The sequence below is a fragment of the Miniopterus natalensis genome, chromosome 1, assembly GCF_054644295.1.
Source record: "Miniopterus natalensis isolate mMinNat1 chromosome 1, mMinNat1.hap1, whole genome shotgun sequence".
Taxonomy (NCBI): Eukaryota; Metazoa; Chordata; class Mammalia; order Chiroptera; family Miniopteridae; genus Miniopterus; species Miniopterus natalensis.
Genome location: NC_142081.1, coordinates 56,630,582 through 56,655,954, shown reverse-complemented (window position 1 = coordinate 56,655,954; position 25,373 = coordinate 56,630,582). Strand labels below are relative to the sequence as shown.

Sequence of the window (25,373 nt, the reverse complement as noted above, 5' to 3'; positions counted from 1 at the left end):
GTAGGCCTCTTTAGTTCAAGACCATACATAGCATATGGGTCCAGTGAGAAGAATGGGAGACATTACATGATACTAAGCTATCCTCACCTCAGCTCTTGCCACTTGGTCCTGCAGCCCCACTGACAGCTTACCATTTCCACACCAGAGCATATGCACTGGTACCTCGGTTTTCGAACATCTCCGTTGATGAACATTTCACTTTACAAACGCTGTAAACCCAGAAGCAAATGCTTCGGTTTTCGAACTCGCCTCCAAAATCGAACATGCCATGCAGCTTCTGCTGAGGGCATGATTCTGAGGCCCAGCTGTCGGCTCTAGATCCCTCGGTTTTCGAACGTTTCAGAACTCGAACGGTCTTCCGGAACGGATTACACTCGAAAATAGAGGGACCACTGTACAAGGCTTGGGGAAGAACCTTCATCTAGAATTTGAGAGTCTATTCACTACATGATGCTAAATGCATGTGATTTTAAAACCTCAATATACAATAATGCCCTTTCCATTTTAAAATACTATGAAACTGTTTTCATGGCATTTCAAAGGAAACATTACAGAATTATTTTTTATCCCTCTTCCCCACATAGTACCTGGCAAGCTCATCTAAAATTTTATTCCTCATGTTGTTGCTGCAGCAAGTACTCTGATCAATAACATCAACAGTCAGAGGAGGCCATTTGTTCTGCTGAAGTGAAGAATGAATATTCTGGGTCTGAAATTCTCTAATCCATGAGATAATGCTTAACCAATCATGGCGAGCTGTGAGGTATCTCCAGAGGACTTCAGGGGAATACGATTTGTACTCTATATCAAGAACAAAATACATTTTAAAATAGCAATGAATTATAATTATTGACACAAACTCAATACTAATCAACAGTAAATATGACGATCATGACAATATTTATATATATGAATTATTCAGGCCCTCTGCTTCTTTTACTATTTTCCTCTTTTATGTTGCTGTTCATTTTATAATCGCTGTTCAGCTGGAGGAAGAGCTAAATGTTGCTTCTTATTAGTACAGTGGTTAAATAAAACTTGGGAATTAGCTGTGTGTTTCACTTATCTTTTCAGCCTCTTTCTCCCTTTTCTTTTTCTTAATATAAATAAAAACTTTGGCTATAATAATAAACATGAATTTGACACCCTATGAACTACCACTGTTTACCATTGTTAGTTATTACCCAGAGCCTCAATGTGATATAGATCCTCAGTTTACACAAGAAAAAATTCAAAGACTATTTGTAAAAATTAAAAATGTCACCTTAGGGCAGGGAAGAGAATTCAGCCCTGAAATCTCAACTTATTGAACCATACAACTTTTCTCTTTCACTAGTACAAATCCCTTACAAAAACCTTGAGATAGAGGTCTTAATGACTTGCATTTTAAAGGAACTGAATATTTCCCCCCAAAAGGAATTCTAAAATGGAGAGACACCAAGATATACTAAGGCCTAATTTAATACTCATTCCATATGTTCAGATTTCAGGCTCTCTCACACTTGCCTTGTGGATTTATCCTGGGCAGGAGGATAGATTCTTGTGTTTGTTGATTCCACCACTCAGCCCAATTTAATGCAATTCTATGGTTTTGTTTGTTAAATTTATCTTTGTGATCGTATTTCAGGAATGAGTCCAAAACAGATTTGTGCTTGAAAAAATCTTGTTCCTTTATCCAATACCTAAAACAGTGATATAATTTTTTTTTTAATTTTGCAGGAAAAAGCATCATTTTTTAATCTGCTCAGAAACTACTGTTCTTTGGGGGGAACACATACTTTAATACTCTTAATTTTGAATTTATTATCTTAAAAATATATATCTGATTATGCACATACTGAAAGAACAGGAAATTCCTGAGTCCCTTCTGGATGATACAAGTTTTACCTTTATAGGCAATGTAAGCTCAATTCCACAGAAGAAATTCATGCTCATTAACAATTAAAAACTAAACACTATCTAAAATATTCTTCCCATATTACCAAAAGGGGGCTAATGAGGCTACCTGGGAAAGGACTGGATCTGCATATTTTCTTGCAAATGTTCTGAGTAAAACTTCTCAACTTGATGCACGAAGTTTATAGTTCTTTTCTCTTTTTCAGAAAAATAATTTTTTTCTTTTAAAATTTCAACCTTGAATAAAAAGTAATGAAAGCAGTGACTTCACAAAAACCAAGCACATTTCCAAAACAAATGTCATGAAATTAAATGCGACTTAAGAATTGTATTTTGAATTTTTGAGGTAATGTATATATTCACACAAGTTTTCCTTTGCCACAGATGCAAAATGATCATTTAAAAAGAAAAAGAAGTTGTCTTACTTTCACTTACTGGATATTAGTTGAATGTTAAAATAATTTATTTTGAAGTTTCACCAAGGTTTACTAGAACATGTAAACTGCATAGTCTCACTTTTACCTACCAAAAAGTCTCGTATATTTTTATCAGTTGTATAGAAGCATATCTTGAGCAACTGGTCCTTTACATCAAAGCCCTATAATAAACATAGAAAAAACTTAATTTTGTATTGGAGCTATTTTAAATATAATACATATGTTGGATACAGAAGTACTCTATTATAGACATGTATAAAATTTCACAGCTTTCCTGCTCTTGTGAACATTCGTTTTCTACATTTATCATACATATTTATTGCCTATGCCTAGAGTCCTTAAGCATTTTGCCAGAACAAAGGCAGCACATCGAACAATTTAAGGTAATGACAGGCTACCACTGGACCAAAACTACAGGTATCTGATATGATGACTCACTTAAAAACAAAAGTCAGCTCATAGTTTCACTCTTCTACACTTCCAGAAAGTTACCATAGGTAAGGCCCTGACCATGAAGATTAGGGCCACATCTTAGTCTAGTCCAGGAGCCCTACCTCAAATGAAGTAAAGCCATGGAGCACGAAGCAAAGGTATAGGCCATTAGAAAGCTCAAATGGAGGTGTAAGGGGTCACATGCACAATATAAAATGTCCCCCAACATACGATGAGGTCCTGTGCAGGCTTGGACATGTGTGAAGCCTTCGACGAGAAACACTGTCTACTTTTAACCAAAGTGCCAAGTCTAACAGAGAGCAAATAACAGAAACTTGAATCAAAAATATCTTCAAGAAAATTCTCAGTACCAAAAAACATTTTAATATTATTATTTCCTAGTAAAAGCTACACAAATCTCTTAGTCTGTGATACAATATGAATACAAATAAATTTTTTTTGTGTGTGTGTAAAATTTTGGCTTTATTATTTTATATTCAGTAGGTCAATTCAAGCTCCCATCTATAACTTGTGGGATGGGGGAGGTTGGGCCCTGGTCAACCGTGGACTTTCCAAGTTACAAATCAGTAACAGTGGTCCAAAGGTGGCCAAAAGGTGCTGAGTTCATTGCATCACTGTAAACAGAGAAAATCTTGTTTCTTCCTGACCAGACACCCAAAAGGTTATAAAAGGAATGTAACTTAGCTCCAATTTGAGCATGCACTAAAAAAATTTAAGCCTCACCTTGGCATTTTTAAAGGACTAAATTTGACTCTAAGGCCTCGCATGTTATAAAAATATTCATTTACCATATCTACATAAAAAGGCCGCACATTTTCATTATATCAGTAGTTCTACTGCAACTATGAGATAAATGACTCACACTGGCTGGAATCAAATCTGATTTCCCAATGATCATGACAGACACAAATAAGTCAATTCTTATATCAACCAGAAACTGTATATAGAGATCTTTTCTTTAGGGACTTTAAGATCAGACAAACAGATTATGCCACTCACCATATTCTTTAAAAGTTCAGAGGCTTCCTTTACATTGTTCTTTTTCAAATTGTCAAAGACCAAATGTAGGCCTATTTTAATCAGCTCTTCGAGTCTTTGAGCAGAATGACTATTAATCCTGAAGAAAGTTTGTGCCTCTGGTATTTTGTTGTTTAAAATGGCATTGGCAATAACTTCCTAGGAAAAGGGAAACAAAATCTGCCTTTTAAGTTCCTTTATAAGATTATCAACATGGACTTACACATTTATCGAGCACCTATTATAGGACTTTTATTGAAAATCTACTACTAGATTTTGGTCTTTGCATAGAAGATACAAAGTTGACTGAAACACAGACCCTGCTGGCCAGGAGCTTTTAGACTAGTGGAACACACACAAATAAAGTGCTGATTATTATAGTACTATATGATAAGGGAGATGATACAGGTGTCACCCAGGGTGCTAGAGAGGAGGGTTCAGAAGAGGAGCATGACATAAGAGGGGTGACCACAAAGAAAAGGCTTCCTAGTAGAGATGACTGATGAGGTAAGAGTTTTAAAGACAACTGTTATATATATTGAGAAAAGAGGACAAGAGTTCCAAAAAGAGGGAAAATTATGTGCAGCGGCATAAAGGCAAGAAACAGCATCAAGTCTTCAGGGATCTCCAAATTACTGGATATAACAGGGGGGAAAAAAGAAGCTGGGCAGAGTAGCAGATGAGGCATGAAAGAAAGGCAGAGGTTCCAGCATGAAGGGCACTGTGTGTATGAGATGGATTTTTTTTTAAAATATATCTTTATTGATCTCAGACAGAGGAAAAGAGAGGGGGAGAGAGAGAGAGAAAAACATCAATGATGAGAGAGTCATTGATCGAGCCCACAACCCGGGCATGTGCCCTGACAGGGAATCGAACCCCAATTGCCTGGATCCTAAGTTGACGCTCAACCGCTGAGCCACGCCCGGCCGGGCTATGAGATGGATTTTATCCTGACACTTATGTGGAGCACTGAAGGATCTTAAAAGCATGAAGTGATATAATCATATATATACATATTAGGAAGAATATATATATATATTAGGAAGAATATTCAGGCAGCAAGTGGAGAATGGACTGAAAGGGATTCAAGCTCAAGAAAGTGAGGCATTAGATTACTGCAATAATCTAAGTAAGAAGAAATCAAGCATAAACTGAAGACCTAAACCCAAGAGAGAACAGAAAGGGGGCATTCTTAGCCAGGGGCTTTAGAGGGGTGCGTAAACCTCATTAAGCCATGTGCAAAATTGTGTATATGTGCACACGCACACATTCACATGTACATTTTTGGAGACAAGAGTCTACAGCTTTCATCACAGTAGACTATAACCTCCCCCAAAATTAAACACCAGTGATTTTGAGTACAAAGAGTAGAGGAACACGGATAATGGAACCTTGGAAGACATCAAAGGGGAATGCAGAGCAGAGAAGAGCAGGTGAAACCTGCAAAGGAGGCTGACAAACAGAAGCCAAATAAAGTAGGAAAAAAATCCAGTAATTTTTGGCTACAGAATAAATAAGAGATACAGAAAATGCAGTTACACTAGGTATTGTACTTCCCTATGTCTCTGCCCCAAGAACAGCAGTCCTGCAAACCTGGCAGCCTCTCAACCTTATCACTTTCATTCCCTATTGACACTGATCAGCTGGGTTAAGCTATTTTGGCCTTTGTATTTCCAATACCAATGCTCTCCATGTGGGTGGAGGGATTCTTCTAGTCCCTAGTCCAGCACAGTTTGGTTGTATTAACCTCTATTATAAAAAGAAAGGCAAGCAGATGAGCACAGAAAATTTAACTGGCAAAATACCTTAACTAGAATCTGAGATAGGACTCAAATTGAGTATACTTCCAGGCAATAATGTCACAAGTTTCCTAAGACTGAATCACCAACAGCAATCCAAAGATCAGGCAGAATGCCTAAGTCCGAAGTGCCAGGCCCTAGCCATTCAGGGAGTGTTGCTCATGGGTTCAGGGCTGGGTATTTGTCACTGGAGCCAAGTGGGCAGATGTGGCACTAAGAGGGACCTACTGTGTTCTGAATTAAATAAACAAAGCTTGTAAACATAAATCTAAAGTTGTGCCCAGAGATCTCCAAATCTACAAAACCTAAAGCCCTTGCCAAAGTTTCTGAATCACATAGAGTCTAAATTCTGTTTATTCTATTGTTTTCTCAGATTCTCTCAATCTGGCAAATAAAAGAAGTGATAATTAGTCATATGTACCTCAATACTGAGTTTCTCCCATATACTGCTTTCCTTTACTTTGGGGACATTTTCATTTGCGTCATATTCATCCACAGCATCTGTTAGTTTCCAAGGAAACTTTATCATGAAGGTTCGAAGTTCGTTAATGTAGCTGGTCAAAATGTTCACTCCTTTTTGTAGATGTTCATCTAACTCTACGAAAAACACCAACATACCAATTTCATATACACATAAAAATTTGTGTGTGTGTACAGAAAGAGAGAGAATATATCACAAGCTGTTATAAAGAATTCTAGAAAATGTCAAAATTCAAACTCAGTGTTTTCAAAATTTCAAACAAAAAATGAGCTTTTTCCTATTTACAATTAACTCCATGATTTAATATAATCCTCCTCACAATGATTAGTCCTTTCTGCCAACTTTCCCAGTGTTAAAGCCCATTTCATTCACTCAGTTACAAGCTCATTTTACCCAATTTTAGCAAATGGTCCTCCACTGGCTTATGTGCTCTCATGCAATACGCCCACTTATATCTCTATTCTGACACAAGAATAGGACAATTCCACCCTTCTTTGCTGCTATTCTTACCTTCATTGTGAATAAAAAGCTCCTTTATTTGCTTGTTAAGGAAGGACAGTGTAAGATTAAGTAATTGTTCTGAGAAGTTTTTGCTTTGGGTTTCTGAATCACTTTCTCTAATTGCTGAGCAAAGTAAATCCAATGCTGGTGTCAGCTCTTCCACATCTGTGAAACAACCAAAGAAATTAACATGAAGATCACCAGGATATTCCCAATAAAATGAATATATCCAAAAATACCATGTTGCAATATTTTAAAATGTAAAACAAGGACCAATTTTTTTGTTTGTTTTTGTTTTTTTAAAGGTCAGTCTGCTTTTTATTTTTATTTTTTAAAGTTTTATTGTTTAAATTATTACAGATGTCCCTTTTTCTCCCCAATGACCCATTCCACCCCGTTCCTTCCCCCTCCCCAGTCCCTCTCCCCACCATAAGGACCAAAGTTTAATTCTCAAAACAGCTCACAAAACTTTTATAAAATCGTATTACTTGCAAACTTTACTGATTCTACTTACTACTAGTCAGTATTTACTGGTACTATTTTACTAGTAACTATCATTTTGTTGACCACCTACTGTATCTTAAGTATTGTATTCGATGTTTTATAAATGCTATCACATTTATTCCTTTCAACAACTTGAGAGGTAGGTGTTATAGCCCCCTTTCCATAGATGAAGAAACTGAGCTTCCGAGAGAATAAATAACTTGCTCAGGCTAATTTGAAAAGTAAGTAGCAGAGCCAAAATCTGAAGTTAAGACTGTATGATTCTAAAACCATTATCTTAAACATGCAGGTGAAAGCAAGGAATGTGGGCGCCTGAATCCTCCTTTTGTCAGTTGCAGGCCCTAATGAAGTGATTCCAGTTTATCTCAGCATCAGCTCTAGGACTCTGTGTGAGTGATAAAGATGGTAAACATGGGTTTTCTCCTGGGAGAGCAGATAAAGCTATTCCCATGCTTTCTTATTTCCAGACTCATTCCCTTACCCTTTAGGGCAGAGCAACGCAGATGAGAGTGAATTGACTAGAAATCATGACCACCAAAAAGCAGTAATAAATAATGACCATATAACTGCTGATGAAGCCCACTCACCACCACAAACTAGGCCCTTTTCTATAAATTTGAGATTAAAAAAAAAATTGGAGCGTAAAAAAGTTAGCAATTCAAGAGGGAAGAGACCAAACTCTGCACTCAAAATAAAAGGGAATGTTTTTTAAAAAAAGAGTATTTCTAATCCACATTCTCAGTGAGAACTAACACTACATTGATGGAAAAGGCAGGTTGTCATTTTATCCATATAACTAGAGTACAAAGTGATAAAATTTTTCTGAAGGACAATTTATCAAAACATTTAAGAATATAAAATGTGTACCTCTTGACATGGAAATTCCACATCTAGTAATTTATCCCAAGTAATTAACTTTACACATACGCCATTTATAGCAAATTGAAAATAATAGTAAAAATTGGAATCAATCCAAATGTCTAACAGAAGTTTGGTTGAGTAAATTACGGTAGAATCTATACAATGAAATTCTATATCACCATAAATGTCCTGTCCAAACCATCCACAAAGACATTTGGTCCATGCCAACTCAGCTACCTTAATCCCATGAGCCAAGACCTGCTAGGCTACTGAGGCAATAAGGGTTATTATTGGCAATACAGCCACAACACAATTATTGGACCAATAAAACATGATAGTATTTTTAATGTATTAATCCTGTAAACCAAAAGTATAAATAAATGTTATGAGCTGTTTGAACCCAAGCATGTTTCCTAAGCAAGGATATTTTACCAAATGTTCACTAATCCCATAAATAATAAGCATATCTATTATTAACAAGAAAGATGTCTATGCCCAGCTGGCGTGACTCAGTGGTTGAGCATCGACCTATGAACCAGAAGAATCACGCTTTGATTCCTCATCAGGGCACACGCCTGGGTTGCAGATTTGCCCCAGTAGGGGGAGTGCAGGAGGCAGCCAATCGATGATTCTCTCTCATCACTGATGTGTGTCTCTCTCTCTCCTTCTCTGAAATCAATAAAAAAAAAAAAAAACCATAAAAAAACCCATAAGTCAACCCTAGACTATGTATCAAATACAGAATTTCAAAGAGCCTAAACAAACAAACAAAAAACCCCCAGGAAAGATGTCTATAATATATCAAGTAAAAAATATTATAAGATTATAAATCTTATGTATAGGGAAAAACACACTTTATTACCCTATGCCTCTGAGGAGAGGATCTGTATGGCTACCTGATCCAAAAATAAAAGCCATCTTTCCTGTTTATTAAAAAGGGAAACCAAAATCTTGAAAAGTGTTGGTAATACAGTAGATGAGTCAGGCTGAAAATTCTTATTAACAAGTCCCAATCCATAACTCAGCCAGCAGCACTGTCACTGTACATCTCAGCCAGCTCTGCATTGTCACTGTACATCTCAGGCAGTTGCAAGGGTAGGCAATTTTGCAAATAAATTTTATTCTCTTTTGAATAAAAACCTCTTGAATTTGAAAGATCATCTCTTCCTTGTATACTAAAAATACAAAACACAGTACAGGATATGAATAATAAACACCCTACTTAGAATGAGAATATTATTGATTCTCACAACTCAATTTCCACCGAGGAAATGAAATCTCAAGACTGAGTCTTAGTAAATAAATAAGTTATCAGAAAATACAATGATAGCCTGGCCAATGTTGCTAAGTGGCTGAGCATCAACCCATGAATCAAGAGGCTACTGGTTCGAACATGCCCAGGATGCAGGCTCTGTCTCCAGTGGGGGGCATGTGGGAGGCAGTGGATCGATGATGTTTCTCTCTCATTGATGTTTCTATCTCTGTCCCTCTCCCTTTCTCTCTAAAAATCAATAAAAACATACTTTTTAAAAAAACAGTAATTCAGAAGTGATTAAAAAGATAAAATGAGCCCTGGCTGGTGTTGCTCAGTGTTTAAAGCGTAGGCCAGCACACCAAAGGATCGTGGGTTCGATTCCCGGTCAAGGGCACATGCTTGGGTTGCAGGTTCCATCCCTGGCCCCAGTCAGAGAGTGTGAGGGAGGCAACTAATCGATGTGTCTCTCTCACATCTGTTTCTCTCTCTCTCTCTCTTTCTCCCTTTCTCTCTCTCTCTCCCTCCTTCCCTTTCTCCCTCCCTCCCCCCTTCCGCTGTCTCTAAAAAAAAAAAAAATCAATGGGAAAAAAATATCCTCAGGTGAGGATTAACAACAAAAAGATAAAATGATAAACACAAATGTAGACATCTTTATTTTACTTACTTCTTAAATATAACTGTGATGGAAAGTGATCAAAGCTATCAGATACAGAAGATTTTGGGGATGGATTCAAAAGATTTTCCTTGCTCTTCAAAAAGAAATCTACTGTGTCCAGCTGACGATTCTCTATCCCAGCCTAAAGTGGGAGAAAATCAGAAAAAAATTACCATAGGAAAAAAGTCAGGACAAAAATTTTTTTAAACTTCAGAACTTAATGTGCTGAGACTGAAGACACAAGGCTATCTTTATCTTATAGGAGTACCTGGGTTCTAGGGAGGATTCTGACAATGACTAATTTACTGAATCTGGGGCAAGTCTCTAACCTTTTTGAACATGTTTCTGCTTCAGCAGGGACAGGTCAGAAGAGAACACCCTTCCAGCTCTACTGCTCTGTAATTCTAAAACAATTCAATGCTAGGTACTAGTGGATCACCCTTACAATTAAGTTACAGTCTACTTGAATTAAAATGTTAAAGCAGTAGGATATAAAGTTAACTAAAAAGCGAACTAAAAACAGACTCCAATTTCTGACTAGGTATTTTGAGGAACCTATCCATAGAGAATATTTAGAAATCACAGATTTAAAAAAATGTGTGTATCTTTAAATGTTCAGTTGAACAAGAAAGAAAGAAAAAATTTCAGGGGATGAAAACAAATTTTCTTTTTCCCTTATTACTCAAACTTTCTACAATAATTATTTTGGAGCATATAAAATTAAGTTTTTTGACATATGGTGCTGGAACATGCACAAGAATTAAGTTGGATCCCTTCCTTATACCATATGCAAAAATAAATAAAAATACACCAGAGACCTAAAATGTAAAAGCTAAAACTATAAAACTCTTATAAATCTCAGATTAGGCAATGGTTTTTTGGATATGATACCAAAAGCACAAGTGACCAAAAACAAATTTTTTTGATCATCAAAATTAAATAAAAACTTGTGTTTCAAAGAACACCATCGAGAAGATGAAAAGACAATCTACAGAATGGGAGAAAATATTTACAAATCTTGTATCTCATAAAGGTCTAGTATCCAGGACATATAAAAAACTCTTAGAACTCAACAATAAGCACAAATAACTCAATTTAGAAATGGACAAAGGATTTAAATAGACATTTCTCCAAAGAGATAGATATACAAATGGCTAATAAACACATGAAAACATGTTCAATATCATTAGTCATTAGCAAAATGTAAATCAACATCACAATGAAATACCACTTCATTTTGCCTTCACAACCACTAGGATGGCTATAATACAAAAGGTGAACAGTAAGTGTTGACAAGGATGTGGAACTACTACTGGAACCCTCATATATTGCTGGTGGGAATGTAAAATAAACTGGTGGTTCTTCAAAAAGTTAAATGGCCTAGTCATTCCACTGCTAGCTGTATACCCAAGAGAAATGAAAACACAGGGTGACACAAAATCTTACATCACTGTTCATAGCAGGATTATTCATAATAGCCAAAAAGTAGAAACAACTAAAATATCTATCAACTGAGGAATGGAAAAACAAAAGTGGTATAATCATATAATGAAGCATTATTAAGCCATAAAAAAGAATGAAGTACTAAAACATACTACCACATGGATGAACCCTGAAAACATGCTAAGTGAAAAAAGCCAGTCACAAAAATCCATATATTTTAAAATTCTATTTATATGAAATGTCCAGAAGAAGCAAATCCAGAGACAGAAAGTAGGTTTGTGTTTGGGACTTAGGGGCCTCAAGGAATAGGAAGTGACTGCTAATAGGTATAGTTTCTTTTTGGGGTGATGAAAATGTTCTGGAATTAGTAGTGATGGTTGTGCAACTCTGAATATATTAAAAACCACTGCACTGTCTACTTTAGATGGGTAAATTTTATAGTATGTGAATTTTATCTCAATAAAGCTGTCATAAAAAAACAAACTGGCACAGAACATTATTAAGTTCCACTTTTTGACCTTTCAGGGGCCTGTGTAGTATAGTAGAAAGTGTCCTGACTTTGATTCTATCTCCTGTCTTTATTAGTATGGCTATGGGCCACTTACTCAACCATTCTGAGCCTAAGGGTTTCATCTGTAAAATGAAATGAATGAAAACTACCCAACCCATCTCACGTGGTTAATTTTAGGATAAAATTAGGTAGTGCACATAAAGTGTTTGTGAACTAGGAAATACTATATAAATGCAGGTGATGTTTCTATAGCTGGATTAGAAGAGTAGAGACTACAAGGTGGGAACAAAAAATTACTCCTGTTCAAGCTTTCCATAGCTTGCTTCCATTTAGTCTCATCGGCTTATTGCTGCTTCCATTTCTTGTAACTTTTGTTTCCTTACATAGTGTTTATTATAATCTTATATCTTTTAAAGCCAAAAAGTGTAAACTGCTAAGCAGAATCACGGTAGTGAAATAGCCAGAATTAAGCAAACGGGTGGATAAAGACTATATAGTTCTTTTTGCTGCTAGGTTAAATGAATTCTCCCATATCATCAGTCATATAAGAGTGTATGACAGAAAATAATGAAACAAAGTTATACAGACATTTAATTCTGTTACCTCTAGTGCATGTATGGGGATTGAGCACCTCCCCCAACCATTAAGATGGCAGAGAGAGTCCACAGTGCTGGCACTTCCATGGATCATTAGTCTATTTAAAAACTCCTCTTGAGTCAAACCAAACAATATCAGAGAGAGTCCATTTTCTAAAGGAAAAATAAAAGTTAATTTAATAAGTTAGGACTTAGGCTTTAGGATTTTGACAGGAATTAATCATCCAATACTTCAGCACTATAATTACAAATATATTTTTTGGACACCAGGTACTATTATGACCTTAATTAATTCATCATGATTTTCCAATGTTGTTAAAAGTGTTCTATTTTTAAAACACTGACCATAAGACAAATTCTGGAAAAACAATGCAGTCTATGAAACAGCACTAAATTTCACTTTTTTACTTTGTATTATCTTGCACGATCAATACCTGGAATCTTTAACTATTTAAAGAGGTGTCATATTTCTGGTTTACTAAAATAAAACAATAGCATGCTCTTGACATACAGAAATACATGTTTACCAAAAGTGGAGTACTGAAGACACACATAGTTAGTTCAATCATAACATTCAACAGCTTTGCAGGAGGTTAGGGCATAAATGCTGAATGTCTGAAACATCAAACCCAAATGCCTACAAGAGCCAAACAGGTGGTGAGACACGTGCAACAGAAAGCTAACCAGAAAAAAAATGGCTCATCTAAGAGCTGAAATTCAGCTACAACTCATAAATACTCTGTAGGAATGCAGGTCCAGTGTTGCCAGATCTTATAAGTTGTCAGGAACAGCTGGAAATCCAGGTTTTGTGTGAAATCCTCTAATTTTACATGTTTAAAAGACATAAAATCTTTTTAACAAGTGTAGATAGTACAAGCCAAACAAAATAAATCTGCAGTTCATTCATGGCCCACAAGCAGCCAGCATGCAACCTGTGCTTGCACGAACCTGTCAAGTGAAGACTCCCAGGATAAAAAACAAACTTTATTACTATTAGACTTTCTCTTAGTATCTTAGCATTTAGCTGAGCAGAAACCACAAGAGAAAACCTTCCCAAGAGTAACACCAAATTTCCTCTATGAAAGGTTATTACGTAAAGAACAGAGTAGGCACTACCACCACCAGGGCAGCAGAAGTAAAATACATTAAGAGAAAACACATCTTCTCAGCAACAGACAACCTGATACAAAACATTCTCACCTGTCAAAACAAGACACAGTTGCTGGTCTCCACTGCTGTCTATAGGAATACACTTTTTGCCAAGGGAAAAGTACTGCATGCCCTCGGTCTCCAAATCCCAAAGGACAATGGTACAGCCCGTCCTTTCCACTGTCCAAGCAAAGAGGGCAGTGAATCCTGTCACAGACACACAGCTAAGCTCAATGGGTTCCTCTTGTTCACTGATGTGCATTCTTTTCCATGCTCTTCCTGGATTACTGGTCTTGGCATGGTCTTTCTGTGGAAATTTATACTGACTGTGCATTATGTCCTGTGGAATGAAGGCCCAACCTGGCACACTGGTACAGTGATTATTAGATTCAGGGCACTCCAAATGGAAAATATCCTGGAACCATGGAGCACAGTGGGAAACCTCCAGTGTGGAGCTCTTTATTGTTTCATTCAGTAATAACAGCTGGGCTTTCCAAGACCTGGAAGACAGGGTAGAACTCACAACTGTTACAAGTGAAACGCACTAAGTAAAACAGTAAACAAGGAATGAGATGCACTTTTTCAAAAAAATTGTCTGTCTCTGTAAAGAACTTTAGTGAAAAGGTATGCAGTAAGCATGACAAACATGAAAATAATAAAGTAAATCCAAAAAGGGTTTTTGTACCTATCAACTTGGAAGGAAAACTTGGTCAGTTTCATGTTGTAGTCAGAATTCACAGGATCGTCTTCGTCTATCCCCTTAGGGCCTTCAATAGGAATGTCTTCTAAAGTTTTTTCACAAAATAGGTGTCCTGGGTGTTGCCTACATTTTAAAATAATAGGCACGGTCAAAAATGATGATCAAATCCAAATCTGTGTTACTATTGTTTCAGCTAAAAATTGGGGGGCTGTCACAGAGAAGGGACAGTACAGTCCTGTTTCCCTGAAAAGGACTCCTTCTTATCTCCATTACTTACAGCAGAATCATAAAGTCAGCCTTAAGAGTTTAACCCATTTGTAACTATGTATGGTGATGGATGTTAACTAGGTTTACTATGGTGATCATTTCACTATATATAGAGTCATTATGCTGTACACCTGAAACTAATATGTTATATGTCAACTATATCTGATTTTTTAAAAGGAATATGACCCTTAAGAGCAGTTAGCTTTATAAACATATAAGAGCATTTATTGTTACTATATTGCAGATGTGATAAAAAAATACCAACAGAACTTTACATAAATTATCTTATCTAAGCCTTTCAACAACCCTAAGAAATAAATATACTCCCATTTTATAGATATGGAAACTAAGGCTCAGAGAATCACTGGAGTCAGATTTGAACCAGGTCAATGTGATCATAAAGGTTTTTAAGCATTCACTATAATACCACCACAAAGATTCAGGCTAAGACAGGGAAAGGCTTAAAAACTAGGAAGACAAAGTAGGAGTGTGGCAGAGGAGATGCAGAAAGAAGGCTGTCATGTTTGAGAACCACAAAGAAGGCTAGGGTGACTAAAGCACAGTGAACAAGCAGCAAGGTGGTGTGAGATGAGGCTGGAGAGGATGGCAGGACAGATGGTGCAGAGCTTTTTGGCTTATTAAGGACTTTTAGTTTATATCTTGGGAAGGGGAAAAGGAAGCTAAAGAAGGGTTTTAAGCAGAGAAGTGATATGATCAGATGCAAAAGAGTAGCTTGGGTGAGAAAGGAAGGCATTTAAACCCCAAGCACTTAAATTATTAACTATTAACCCTTTAACAATTTGAAGGTAGTATGTTGACAAGGATTTGTCAAGGAGATGAGGAAAATAAGTTATAGATGGCAGAGTGACAGAGAAAAAGATGATACATGGAGAAGGTATATATAGTCTGTCCCCAGGTGTTAATACCTGGCTATCCCGCTTACCAGATTTTAACATCACTAGGATTACTCTACAGAGGATGGATTTGAGGGGGTAAGAAGAGACATGGGGAGACCAATTTCAAGGCTGTTAAGCTAGTTCAGGTAAGTGATGACAGTGGCACGGATCAGAGTGATGACAGAGGAGTTAAGTGGACAAATTTGAGAGACATTTATGATGACAGAATGGCCAGGACCTGGTGATGAACTGGGTGAGGATACAATACCTGAGCGGTTGGAAACAGAGAAAAGGGAAGAAATGAAAACAGCCCCTGAGGAGGGAAGAGGCGAGATCCCGAGCATACAGAGGGATGGCTCTCACAGGAGGTGGGAAACCCCTCCACTGTAACAGGAGGGGAGACAGAGGAGACAGGTGAAGGAAATTAGGTTTGTAATTTAATGCGAGACATTTAATGAAATCTACTCCTTTATAAAACAGGAGGCAAAGTCACCCAAAAAGAGCTGGTAATAAAGAGATGAATAGAAGTTTGAAGAAAATGGAAGCTTAAAAGCATTGTTGTAAAAAATGGGCTCACAAAAAAAAAAATCATTGTAAAATTTTTCAGGTAATATTGAGAGATCAGTTGAAGGTTGTGAATGCAAACTTACAATGTTATCAACTTTTCTTTGTGATTTTCACACAAGTGCTTAGTAGCTTGGGTGCAGGGACTATGAAGGCAGAGTAAAAAAAAATTGTCAGATCAAGTGCTACCATAGGGCAGGAGCTTAGGGTACATGCAAAAAAATGACTGAAATACTAGGTCCCAGGGCTTCTGCTGAAAAGAGAGGGAAGTGAAGATAGGAGGGGGCTGGAGAGTGGAAGGTAAACAAATTGGAAATTCCAATAAGGTCAGATGACAGGTGAAGTGGGAGTACTTGAGTAAGCAAGCTGGAAAATTTGGGAAGTTGTGGTCAATGAATGAGATGTATAGAACAGAGACTTGAGGTAGGAGCAGTTTCCAATAATGACAAAGCCCAGGGTATGACTATGAGAGTGGACAGCTAACGTAAACTGGAAAAAAGTCACTGAGAGAACAAACTATGAGTTTGGGTTCTCAAGGAACTTCCAAGCTCTACTGAAGCATGAAAAAATTAGGGAAATAATACAAGACTATATAAGTGCTAGATGGTAGTTCAAAGCAGAAGTGCTACAGAAGCTCAAAGAGGAAAATTATGAGTATAAAATTACAAGAGGAAGGGATAATAGTAAGGAAAGTCTTCATGAAAGAGGTGGATATCAAAGGATGAACAGGACTTGATTAAATAAAAAGGAGGGGCTGACATTCTGTATCAGGGGAAAGAAGAGCTAGAGCAGGGGCGAGGAATGTCCAACCCTCGGTCTGGCCCTGCCAAGGCAACTGAGACTTGAAATTCAATAAATCTAGGAGCTTTTTTCATAGCTAATTTTTAAGTTGATAATTTTGTATGGCCCATGAATGATGTTATAAATATCCAAATGGCCCTTGGCAGAAAGAAGGTTCCCTATCTTTGAGCTAGAGCCATGAGGCAGGCAAGACACAAACACTTTCAGACTTTAGAGCACACTTATAAAACATGCAGTAAACTTCACAGAAGTTATACTAATTAAAGAGCATTTATGTAAATAATTAATAAAACAGAGATCACTCATTTAGCTGGAAAAAACAGATCCCTAAATTACTATAGCAAACAGAACAAACAGTAGCTCTTCTTTGGCTGATGTTACATGGCTGAGTTCAATGAAATTTGTTCAAAGGAATGTCCCTGGTGTCCTCTTCAGAGTTCTCTTGGAGTGCTGCCAGAGGAATAGAACTCTACACTAGAGGATCAGAATGGCTGAGTAGGCTTTCCTCCCTCCTCAACTGTCAATTTTTACTGATGATCAGGAGGTAACTACACATGCAGGTATGTCAGTAAAAATGGCCTAGTGATAAACAAGCACACACTCTGGGAATATGCTAATCATCCCTGCTCAGATATATTTTTTTAAAAAACCAAAAAAATCACAGTGATGAGAAGTTCTGATAGGTATATAAAAATTAATCTATCATTTTTTGTGATCCAATAAGCAATAAAACCCATCAAAGTGCACTCCACTTACAAGGATTTGTTTATCTCATTCATATTAAGCTAGGACCAAAAATCCTAATGGTTCTAAATGTGGACTGGCTGACTTTTAGATAACCAAGTTGCAATACATAGGCTACTGTGTGTGTGCAAGCACGCATGCACACACACACCCCCCTCTCAAACATTTTTAAATTCAGAAGCAACTAGAATACTATCTAAATAAAAAAACAACACAAATAAGCACTCAGTTTTTAGTAATATATTTAGACAGCCCAAAATGTGGCCTCTCCAAGGGAAACACCTGAGGAAATCTTCAGCTGGAGAAAGTTAGCTTACTGTACCTTGTCAAACTCCTTTAAGAGATAAGTAATCCCCAAGGAAGCCAGGATGCTGAGCCACAAAAGAATTCTAACACAGGTAAATCCCATTTACTCTAATGTGAGGCAAGAGGTGAGTAGACGATGTATATAACAGCCAAGGGCTTTTAAAATTGTGCTTGATTACTTTTTCACTTATATAATGACATAAGCCATATATAATAACATATATAAATAAAAATAAAAATTTTGATATACATTCAGAAATAAAAAGGTAGCTAGTGGTCGTTTGCACACATTATTATACAATAACCACCTCAATATGTAGTAGCTAGAACGTGACCTAACTGAATAGAGGAAGAAAACTACTATTAAGGAAAAGCTAACAAATACACTTTTAACCTCTTCTGGCCCATATTCTTTACCTCAAATTAGTGACTGCAGTAATCCACATACCTGAAGTACAAATTTAAGTTAAGAGCAATTGCAGAGTTGGAGGAGCTGACAATCACAACAACATCTAGGTCTTGAGACACTTTCAGCGAAGTAAAGGATGAAATCTTGGCTGGCTCCTGTTGCTGCTCATTAAACATCATGTCTTCTCGGTGAAGTGCTAAATCCACATGAGCTACATGTGTACCATCCACAGTGTCAAAAATGTCTTTGAGTTAGAGTTAAAGAAAATGCCAGTCTTAAGTATGCCTAACCATTCAAACCACAGAACAGACAGAGCACCAATCTTGTAGGTACAATAACAGAAGAACATTGAGGCTGCCCCCATCACAGGCGCCAGATGACTTTGAAGTTGGTGGCCCAATAAACAACCTGATAGAGAGGTCATTCGACAATACTTGCTGAATTACACACTCTGTGCCATGCCCTGAGACATTGGTAATATTTTCCACTAGTGTTCTACAACAGTGCTGTCCAAGAGAAATATAAGGTGAACCACATTTGCCATTGTAAATTTTCTAGTAGCCTTTTTTAAAAAAAGAAATCTGCGAACCTAATGTTAATAATATAGTTTACTTAACTCAACATATCCAAAATATCATCTCAACAAGTAATCAGTAAAAAAAATTGAGATATTTTACATCCTTTTTTTTCATATAAGTGTTAGAAATCTGGTATTTTACACTTATAGCATATCTCAATTTGGACACTAAGTTTTCACTGAAAATACCTGATCTGTATTTAGACTTCATAAAATTTACATTGGGAACTTTGGAACATCGGAATTGTTCCAAACATACTTAAAAGTTCTCTAACAGCTGAACCAAGCATCAGCTTTTAACTCTAAAGTAATTAAATACAATTAAGAATTTAGTTCCTCAGTCATGCTAGCCAATTTCAAGTGTTCAAAAGCCACATATACCTAGTGCTATGTTGCATAGCAGAGTTCTATAACCTGGCAACAAAAATGAGGTTAATCTAATAATTTGACATTTTTACAAAAGAAGTTTTAATATAGGCCAATATATCTAGAATAAAATTAAAAAACTATTCCTTTAATTCAAAATGAAAGTTCCAAAATCACATAATGGGTCATTTTTCAAGCCTTAAGAGTAATTTTGCTGATGACCTATGGATCTGCTAGAGATTTCAAAAAACCGTAATATTTTCCAAAAATTAATAAAAGTGGTCAAGCAAACCATGATTTACTAATATGATGGAATCATCATTCGCGTTTAGATGGATATATCATATCATAAGCAGTCATCTAAATCTCTCCTGGAACAAGCTCATAACAGATATTTAAGAAGCATATTCGAATAAGTGGATAATGCAGAGTATACACAATTTAAAAAGAACACAAATAAGATGGACAATATGATTATGACTATAAAAAAACGTGTATACACTGGAAAAATATCTGAATGGAATATGAATCAATATAGTTATTTTAAGTTTATAAAGATCTTTTTCCCTGAAAAGTTTTACTGAAAAAGTAACCATAGACCTACACCCCAGTTCCTTAAAACTAAAAGCGTAAAAAGGTTCATCTTTCTAGGTATTCTCCTCCCCTGCATATCAACATTTTTACCACCAAGGATACAGATCCAGCCTAAACTACTCAAAACAAAAAGAATTCCTCTGCAGAGCTGCGTGTCAATAATACTGTCCACTGCCTGTGCAGGCAAGGGTAATGTGAAAGAGTTGAGTACTCTGATCTCAGCATCTCTTTCAGGAAACATGATGTGCAGGATGATACACTTGTTGATGAACAATAATGATGTGTTATTGTGAAATGACAAAATTCTCAAAGATAATAAGGAAATGCCTATGAAACAAAAGAATATTATTTCAAACTCGGTCACAATGCTACAATGGGTACATCTGATTTTGTAAACATAACACAAACAGGTAAAACAAAAAAGAAACAGCACTAAACTCAGTCCAAGTCTAGGCAGTTATTATTCACACCAACCTAAATAGTTACTGGATGGTAGGTAAGGGGATGAATGAAGATGGTCTACAAAGTCTCTGTTCCTTCTGTTATGGCCAGTCTGACAGCACACCAGAAGAAGATTCAAAATGCCTACTTACCCGTGGGACCCCACAGGAGCAATCACAGACTTTTTTTTTTTTAATGAAAAAGAAGGAACCTTAAAATCAAGGGTGGCAATGGAAGGGGTGGAATGGGTCATTGGGAAGAAAAAGGGACATCTGTAACATTTTAAACAAAAATAATAAAAAAATAATAAAAAATTAAAAATAAATAAATAAAATAAAATCAAGGGTGGCAAATATGCTACTGCCTTAAAAATAGAAGCCCAAGTGCCTTGATTTCTGCTCCCTGCAGCCCTCAGAATGAGATATAGAAAACAGGTCTGTAACCAGTCTAGACCAGCACTATCCAATAGAAATACATTGTCCGCCACAAATGCAAGCCACATGTAACTTTAAATCTTTTACTAGTAGCTGCATTGAAAAAAAAACAGGTGAAACTAATTTTAATATATATTACTTACCTCATTATATCCAAAATATTTCAACATATAATTAATACAAAAACCTAATAATGAGATATTTTACTTTTTTTCGTACTAAGTCTCCAAAATCTGGTATGTATTTGACACTTAAAGGACATCTTAATTCATGTTAAGCACATTTCAAGTGCTCAAGAACCCCAAGTGGCTAGTGGCTAGTGGCTAGTACTGGACAAGGCAGATCTCCCACCCTGGTTTCACCTATATAAGAACCTTTTCTGAAATATACAAAATTACATAGTAATGTCACAGATTTCAACATGCTGAAAGACCACCTGTCAAAACTTACTGATATTTTGATCTTCAATGAGTTTTTGCAAAGTTTCCTCACTATAGTTATACAAAATGGTTCCATCACATCTTCCATCTTTCAAATCAAATTCATAGATGAGCAGTTCATAATTTTCACTAAGAACGAGCAGTCTGGGCTTGTCCGTTGGTGTGCTGCTGTTATGAGAATCCTCCCACACAAAGCTAAGGAAAGAGTTTAGATAATTTTTATATTCTATATCTACGATAATATTTACCCACAATGGTGAGATTGGAAGGGCAGAATTAGTAGAGAACAGTTCTTTAGTTCAGCTGGTAGCATTAATTCTACATCCAATTTAAGAGAAAGTAAACTGCTTTAGGATTTCCCACTTCTTCCCTCTTCCCCTTCCTACTTCTTCCCCCCCAGTCCCTTCACACCAACACAAGAATACAGAAGTGGGTGGTGAAAAGGGGTAATGGGGCAAGAAATGATGGCTGCTTTTATTTCTTCATCCTAAATCCTGACTAATGATATATTTAAAAGAATTGTCACAATGGGGGGTAGGTTTCAATAACTAAGTATGTATGTTATTTATGTTATTTATTATTTGTTAATCGTTCACAATAAGTTTTGCTAACTTAAATGCTTCCAATAACTTTAAAAAAGATTATTTATATTAATAGACCTTAAGACTCCAAAATGGTATTATAGAATAGCTCTGTCCAACAGAACTCTTTTGGAAGATGGAAGTGTTCTATATATCAGCTCTGTTCAATACAGTAGCCAACAGCCACATATGGCTACTGAACACTTGAAATGTGAGTAATATAACTGAGGAAATGAATTTAAATTTTTAAGTCATATGTAGCTAATGGCTACCATGCTGGACAGCACAGTTACAGAATTTTTAAAGCAGTGTAATGTCAACATACCAACCCTGGCTAGCAAGGATGGAAATAAACTAATGATGCTATAGCTTCAAGTTAAATAATCAAATTAAATTTAAAAAATTAAAGGGCCCCAATTCTGAAAACAATGCAATGGAATGAGATGGCTACCACACTGATAAAGTTTCATCTTTTTAAAAAAGCTTTTTTCTACAGAAGTAGTAAGTTTTATACCTAGAAAAATTGGACTTAGTGCTATTACGTCCTTATTAAAGAAAAAGATGAACACATATTTCTATCCTTATACCAAGACTGATTTTTTTTTTTTTTATTAACGCCAAATTCCTGACTGATTACACTGAAAATTTGGAAAACTATATAAAAAATTTTTTGGCTTAAACAACAGATATTTATTTCTCACAGTTCTGGAGGCTACAAGTCCAGGATCAAGGTGCCAGCTGAGTGGTTTCTGATGAAGCAGCTCTTTCTGGCTTGCATATGGCCACTTTGTTGTGTGTCCTCATATGGCTTTTACTCTGTGTGCTTGGAGAGAGAGATCTCTGGGGTCTCTCCCTCTTCTTATTAGGAAACCAGTGCTACAGAATTAGAACCCATTATAACTTCATTTAACCTTAATTACCTCCTTAAGGGCTCAATCTCCAAATACAGTCACAAGAGTGGTTAGAGTTTCAACATACAAATTTCGGGGAACACACACAGTGCATAAGACTTCATGCTACTAGAAGGCAGTCGGTTAAAAAGATATCTCTCTCATTCTGCCTCCCTAATAATATAAATGTTGAATAGGAAAAATGTGCAACAAACTAAAATACATTTAAAAGGCAGAACACTGTGACACAATTAACATCATTACCATATGTACTATATTAACATATGGAAAGACAAAATTTTCTATGACTACAAAATATAGAATGTACAGTGATTTCAACAATATAAAAGGACTATCTATACTTTGAGAAAAATAGGCTGTAAACCCTGAATACTATAAACTTGTCCTTATTTTTACCCTATGACGTATTTTAATTGAATTAAAATTCAATTCAATTCAAATAAAAAAGCTTTTCTTGATCCATGCCCCCCTCTACTAATTTCATGCAGCAGCTTATGAATGCCCCGTTAATTTGTGTGTGTACGTCTTATCTAATGTTCTCAAACACCTAAAGCATTCTGCTTTTCACTCCGCCTCATCTCTGTCTTTACAAAGCTCTGTTCATAGGGTAGGTAATACTGCTCAATAAACTTCCTTCCTAGCAACTAGAGGTCAGGAATAAAGAAGGCACACTCAGAACAGATGAAAGCCTTCGCTCACTTAATAAACGCATCTCTGTCAGACACTGTTACACCACCTGGAGATTCCAAGGTAAGGAGTCCAAAACGTTTTCTATTATAAAAAGAGCCCAAAGACTCAGAGGGCACTGCCAAACTTAATGATGTAAAAACGAAGTCCTGGACCGAGAGTTACAAAAGTGGAAAGTAATACATTATTGTAATTATGGGGTTTCCCCCTGCATTCCTAAGTCATGCAAGCCTCACAGGTAAGAACTGTCTTCTTCAACGTTTTAGGCATTGCTCCTAGGGAACAGTAAGCGCCTAATAAATATTCGTTGAGTGAATACATGTGTGGACGAACTAGGCTCTCTGTCCTTGAGGAACTGGGGGAAAGCCCGCTGGTGAAGGAACTCGCTGTTGCAGCGGCGAGAAAAAGGTATCCGGGTAACAGGATGCCCACCTGGTATCTTTAACGGACTTAACTGAAAAAAGAAAGCGCGCAAGGTGCGCGGCACAATGACGATTAATCGAACTTCGCTGGATGAAAAAAAGAACCAGCGGCCAAGCGGGGACTCGTCCCAGGTTCGCCGCGGTTGGCAGAGGAGCGGCAGCCGCCCCGCCCACCCGGAACCGAGGGCCCGGAAACGCGCTAAAGCGGACAGGCCCGGAGAGGAGACCGGGCGCGCTCGCCTCCGAGGCGCTTCCCGCGGCCGTCACCCCTCTCCCGCTACCTCCAAGCCAGCAGGGGGGCGGTAGGGCCGGCCGAGCTACGGCTCCGGGCTCCCCCCGCGCAGCCCAGCCCTCCCGCAGCACTTACTGCCGAAAGGGGCCATCGAAGGAGCAGCCACCCCCGCCCCGGCCGCCCGGCGCCAAGGAAAGCACGTGAAGGCTGCCTGCAGCGGTCAGGCTCCCCAAAACCTCCTGCTCTCTGTGCATCTGCGCCCGGGTTCCCAGACGCCCCGTTGCCTCAGGGGGGACCGGCGCCAACAACATAGGTAGAACCCGCTCCACGGTTTTAGCGCTGTCGTTGCCGCCGACGGCAGCACTTCCAGACCCCTTCGCCGCCATCTTTAGCCCGGCAGTTTGTGGGGGTTTTGCGTCCTGGGCATGCGCAGCGGAGCCGACCCGCCGGCTGCCTCGTGACTCCAGCTGCTACAGATCAGCTGTGTTTGCAGATCACAATCCTTCCGTAGGGAGGCAGTCCCCAACCACGCCTGCAAAGCTTGCCTTAAACCTGCTTTAACAATCCTAAAATATGGAGGGCCTGCTAGAGCGGCCTAAGGCAGGCTGTAAAAGCTAGCTCACTCCGTGGCCTTACGTTTTGCCGCCTTAATCTAGCTGCCACCAAGCTGTCGGAACCCGGTCCCTGCCTCTTCTCTTGGCTTCTCTTACTGTGCTATTCTATTTGTCTACAGCGCTGGGGTGATGTAAAGAGGGAGTTGACCTGAGTGTCAGGGAAACTGGGTAAAGGTTGAAGGTGGTGCAGGTCCCTTGTCATTACTGCACTTCTCAGGGAAGTATGATCCAAGATGGTAAGCAGAGGGAGGAGCAGAGGGGTGAGAAGTGTCGAGTAGGCATTTTGGAAAGGGCCCTAATAGACCGCAGTGCCTTTCTTATAAACACATTCTTTTCCACAATCAAATGGGGCACAGGGCTACCAAAGATTAGCTCCTCCTTTTCCTTTGATTCCAATCCTCTTGTTCTAGGGCTTTGAGTCTGTAAAATCCTTTTTGTCCTGCATTGCTTTTTCCTTTATTGGGATGCTTTGTTGTCATGCAGACATGCTGTAATATGTGGAACCGATGGTCCTTATGACTTTGATTAAATTTAGTTTTAAATCTTGGCTCTAGAAATCCTCTCTCCTAGGCCTTTCCTCCTGAATAATCAGCAACCTGGGTCAGAAGATAGCCCTGGACCCGACTAACTCATACTGGCCAGACCTCTCGCAAGCTAAAGATAACATCATGGCCGAAGTTATGTTTCAGTTTTTGAACTCTAAAGTGGAACAACCCCCTGGCTATTTTCCATGAGACCAGAGGGAGTCTGAAAAAGATTTCAGAGCTGTTCTCCAGATCTGAATAAGTAATTCATTACCCTTACTTCATATCTGACCCGTCAGTTGCCC

At 37.7% G+C, this 25,373-nt stretch overlaps 1 protein-coding gene across 1 annotated transcript in view; it reads right to left on the bottom strand.

Annotated features, from left to right (window-relative positions):
- Positions 1–24,316, bottom strand: part of SPG11 (SPG11 vesicle trafficking associated, spatacsin) — an 82,534-nt gene extending 58,218 nt beyond the window's left edge. The window contains exons 1-15 of the mRNA XM_016211390.2: positions 24,066–24,316; positions 21,108–21,292; positions 19,885–20,109; positions 18,285–18,489; positions 14,244–14,381; positions 13,610–14,058; positions 12,417–12,562; positions 9,869–10,001; positions 6,594–6,749; positions 6,024–6,199; positions 3,786–3,962; positions 2,423–2,494; positions 2,006–2,133; positions 1,507–1,682; positions 588–801 (exon numbers count right to left, since the gene is read on the bottom strand). Of these exons, the coding sequence (XP_016066876.2) occupies positions 588–801; positions 1,507–1,682; positions 2,006–2,133; positions 2,423–2,494; positions 3,786–3,962; positions 6,024–6,199; positions 6,594–6,749; positions 9,869–10,001; positions 12,417–12,562; positions 13,610–14,058; positions 14,244–14,381; positions 18,285–18,489; positions 19,885–20,109; positions 21,108–21,292; positions 24,066–24,316 (2,831 nt within the window). The remainder of the gene's footprint in view (positions 1–587; positions 802–1,506; positions 1,683–2,005; positions 2,134–2,422; positions 2,495–3,785; positions 3,963–6,023; positions 6,200–6,593; positions 6,750–9,868; positions 10,002–12,416; positions 12,563–13,609; positions 14,059–14,243; positions 14,382–18,284; positions 18,490–19,884; positions 20,110–21,107; positions 21,293–24,065) is intronic.
- Between the last annotated feature and the right edge of the window lie 1,057 nt (positions 24,317–25,373).